A 3,914-nucleotide genomic window follows, 5' to 3' on the forward strand; every position below is an offset into this window, starting at 1 on the left:
TGGCGATGGACCGAGTACTGATATTGAGCCTTGGGTCGGAGACAAGGATGGCGAGGTGGGTGCGTCTCATGTCGGTGGCGGCGACCTCCATCTCTGGCATGCTCAAGGAAGAGCTGTACACCTCCCCGGGCCGATTCGACGGGTGCCCAGGCTCGAGCTCCATCTCAAGCCGCCTCCTGGGGGAAGGCATGGCCGCAGCGCTTGCTTGCGGTTGTCGAGGCGGCGCAGGAGGGAGGGGCCGCGCCGCCGAGGGCACGCCGGGAGCAGCGGAGCGCTTGGAGAGGCAGTCGCGGGCGCGGTGCCCCGGCTTCTTGCACTCCAGGCAGCGCACGGTATCTTTGCAGTCACAAACGAAGTGGAGGGCGGAAAGGCATCGGAAGCAACGGCCTTTGAAGGGATCCGATTCCGACGCCATCTCTCCTCTTGAAGATCTCTGCATCGGAGCAGCACGCGCAGCTCTAGAAGAGGAAGGGTTAATCTTACTCCACCAGAATTTGGGGCGAACGATTTGCCACTTTCCTTGGGGATCTAGGGGAATCCGCTGCCTTAACTCCTCTTCAGCTCGATTTGGGGCAACGATAATGGAGCGCAGCCGAACGTCCCTGGGACGGGCTTGGGCATGGAGGGGAAAGCTCCGGGCCTCGAGCGACGCAGCGGTCCGAGGCTTGTCTCCAGGCTTGAGCGGAGGCGGAGGTGGCAGGAGCACAGCGCACGCGGCAGCAGCAGTGCCCAGCCCCGCCGCGGCCGCAGAGCTAGCCTGGTGGCTAGGCGGCGAGGCGCAGCCCGCCCGAGGCGCAGGCGCCATTGAAGGCGAGGCAGACCCTGACCGGCGCGCAGGGCAGTTAAGCCGGCGGAGCGCTTGTTCCGCAGATCCCGCCAGGATCTCCGGCGAGAGGGATCCGAACTGGAGATCCAGTCCAGCAAGGACCGGCGCCGAGCTGGGAGACGCCCGCGGCTGCGGGAAGGCAGGGGAGGCCGCCGGCGCGGCGGAAGGGTTGGGGGTGGCAGCCCCGGCCTGGAACGACCGAGGCGCGGAGGGAGGAGGGGGAAGCTCTCGCTCACTCATCGACCGAGGCGCAATCATACCTGGAATGGATGCTCTGTGCCTCGGACGGTCATTCTGATGGAATAAATTTTTTTTTTTTTTGACCAGTGGATTTTATCACCCATACGAACTTATAGATAGGACCCAGTGAAAGAACGAAATATGGTTCCAGACTTCCAGTTGGCCTTTGCTTATGCTGGAAGTGGAGTGTGCACAGCTTACCTCGAATCTACTGGTATCTTCACCTTTCCTAAGGTCACGAAGATACTTAAATTTATTGTCACTTCTTTTGATTGTGCTCGTCATGGCACACTTAATCTGCAATTTTGATAATCGTTTAGCAAAAGAAACACTAACGGGCTATCTCATCCACAGTCAGTGCATGCTACATTTTGCTAGTTGGTATATCATGTTCAGATTTGAATGGCTACAATGTCGAAAACACACGCAGCACTAGCAGAGTTCTTCTAGACTAACGCTCAGTGTGCAGCTACTAGACATCCAAGTACTATTACTATCTTACAGGTATGGGAATACAGGAGAAGAGAACTGAAATTTTATCACCTATGCAATTCTGTCTATTTGAGTAAATGAATGAATGGATTTATACTTGGCTGAACTCCCAGTCATTGCACACACCCACGTCTATGGTCATCGTCTTGTTCCTCTCGCCTTCTTTCCTCGGAGAGGACAGCACCCTGCAACAATTCCTCATCGGCGACTGCAAGTTCCGGTAGATTAGCAGTCAGTACTACTAACATCAATGGCAGGACTGGTGTAATAACAATGCTTTGACCATTGAAATCTGAATTCGGAATAGAAGGAAATTCTGAGTTCACATAACAAGACAGAGCACGGTGAAGATTACCCGGTCCCATAACCCGGGGTCAGGCTTCTTGAGCACGATGATGGTGTCCAGCAGCGCGTCCGGGTCGGCGATATTCCACCGGCACGGCGGTCGTAGCTCGTTGCGGTGGCGCCACCGCTGGTACCTCGTCACGGTGGTCTCCCCTGTGCGCACCACCGTGCGGCGCGCCGACGCCAGGTAGTACAGCGCCGGTTTCTCGCACTGGTTGCGAGCCAGGGGCCTCGTGTTGAACGCGTGCGACTTGTAGTCCGCGCGCCGGTACCAGTTGAGGAACGTCCGCGCCGGCATCTCCATCTCCCGCGCCGGCATCACGCCCCTCGCCACCGTCACCACGAACCCCCACGCCACCGACACCGTCCACCGGTTGGCCGCGTCATAGCATATCGACTGCTGCATCACGCCCGCCGAGTCCAGCATCACCGGCCCGTCGAACAGCCTCCGCAGCGCCGCCTGGCGCGACCGCACGTTGGGGAACAGCGGCCGCACCACGTCGAGGTGGTGCAGCGACACGAGCGGCGCCACCGGGTGGGCGGCGAGGAGGCCCAGGAGGTCCCCGTACACGTCGTACTGGTGGAACCCCGCGTGCCTCGTGAGCGGCACGCCCAACTCGGCCATGCACGCCTGGATCCGGTCGTCGCTGCCGTAGAGCGACGGGTACCGGCGGATGCAGGCGTCCTGCATCCGCTCCAGCCTCGCCGCCAGAGGCTGGCTGATGGCGAAACCGCCGCCGCCAAACGCCATCCCGTACGAGAAGAAGATGTTCTGCAGGTGGCTCTCGGAGGGGGAGCCGATGTAGTAGGGCTGCCGGTGGTCGAGCCTCCCGAGAACGGCGAGGAGGTTGTCCGGGAGGAAGATCGTGTCATCGTCGCCCATGACGAACCAGCGCACGTCTGGGAGCCCGAGGCGGAATGTCTCGGAGACGATGCGGGAGATGCGGATCGCGGAGCGGTGGCCGCGACGGTGCGTGTAGGGGAAACCGGAGGTGTCCGAGGAGATCTTGATGGCCGGCAGCCCCGCCGGCACGCTAGACTCCCGCACGCCGTGGTCCAGCCACACGAACCCTCGCATGCCCGAGTTAGGGCGCCACCAGATCTTGATGTACTCCTTCCGCTTATCCCACAGGCGCGCCGACGCCGCGATGCCGAACACCACGTGCTGCAGCGTCGTTGCTGTCGTTGACACCGTGGCCGTGGCGGGTGCCGGAGGCGGCCTCGCCGTGGGCACCGTGACTGTGGCGGGTGGCTGCGGCGGTGCCTTCGCCAATACCGTGATCGTGGCGGGTGGCGGCGGTGTCGTCGCCCTCAACACCGTGATCGTGGCGGGTGGCGGCGGTATCGTCGCCCTCAACACCGTTACCGTGGCAGGTGGAGGCGGCGGTGGCGTCGACGAGGTATTTTTGTGGGTGGTGACGTGGGAGAAGGAGGCGGTGGCGACAACGCGACCAAGATCAGGGGGGCAGGATGGTGTGGAGGAGAGGATGGCGTGGAGGGCGTAGAGAATGTACATGACGGTGAGAGGGAAAAGCAAGAGGAGGATGTAACGGAGGAAGGAGGTCGCCAGGGTCTCCTTGCCGCCGCCGGGGCCTGCCCCGGCGGCGGCCTTCATTGTCCGCGCCGTCTCCGGACGCCGTTACATCTATCCTCCCCTGCCCGTTCTGATGATCCTCGTAGCCGCCGTCGTTGTCGGCTTCTCTGGAGGCGGGCGGCGAAATGGATCGTATTCGTTGGGAGAAATTAAGCGAGAGAAATTTTGACGGGAGAACAAGCCGGGATCGAGCTCGCCGGGATTGCGGGCTCTGCCGCGCGCGTCGTTGGGATGAGCGGTTCAGCTCCTCGTCTCCGTTCATTTCAGCAATTTTCTCTCTTCTTGTTGCGGCCGCTGTGCTTTGCGTGCCTGCCAGCGTGCGCGCATGGATCGGATGCTATCGTGTATTGTGGAGGTGGGTTTAGTTTCTTGGGCCGATTCATCAGTCCAATCGACGGTCTCTGTTGTCCGGTGAAT

The 3,914-nt window shown here is 61.0% G+C and overlaps 1 protein-coding gene across 2 annotated transcripts; it reads right to left on the bottom strand.

Annotated features, from left to right (window-relative positions):
- Positions 1–1,520: 1,520 nt before the first annotated feature.
- LOC124688056 lies at positions 1,521–3,518 on the bottom strand. Of its 2 annotated transcripts, XM_047221772.1 has the most exons (3): positions 3,262–3,518; positions 1,914–3,123; positions 1,521–1,766 (listed from the first exon to the last, which is right to left on the bottom strand). In XM_047221772.1, exons 1-3 carry the CDS (start codon positions 3,516–3,518, stop codon positions 1,650–1,652), a joined length of 1,584 nt encoding a protein of 527 aa, XP_047077728.1. In that variant the 3' UTR covers positions 1,521–1,649. The 2 variants fall into 2 exon arrangements, with proteins under 2 accessions (XP_047077728.1, XP_047077727.1); XM_047221771.1 differs by having other exon boundaries at positions 1,914–3,518.
- Positions 3,519–3,914: the final 396 nt, after the last annotated feature.

This window comes from Lolium rigidum, chromosome 2 (genome assembly GCF_022539505.1).
Source record: "Lolium rigidum isolate FL_2022 chromosome 2, APGP_CSIRO_Lrig_0.1, whole genome shotgun sequence".
NCBI classification, from domain to species: domain Eukaryota; kingdom Viridiplantae; phylum Streptophyta; class Magnoliopsida; order Poales; family Poaceae; genus Lolium; species Lolium rigidum.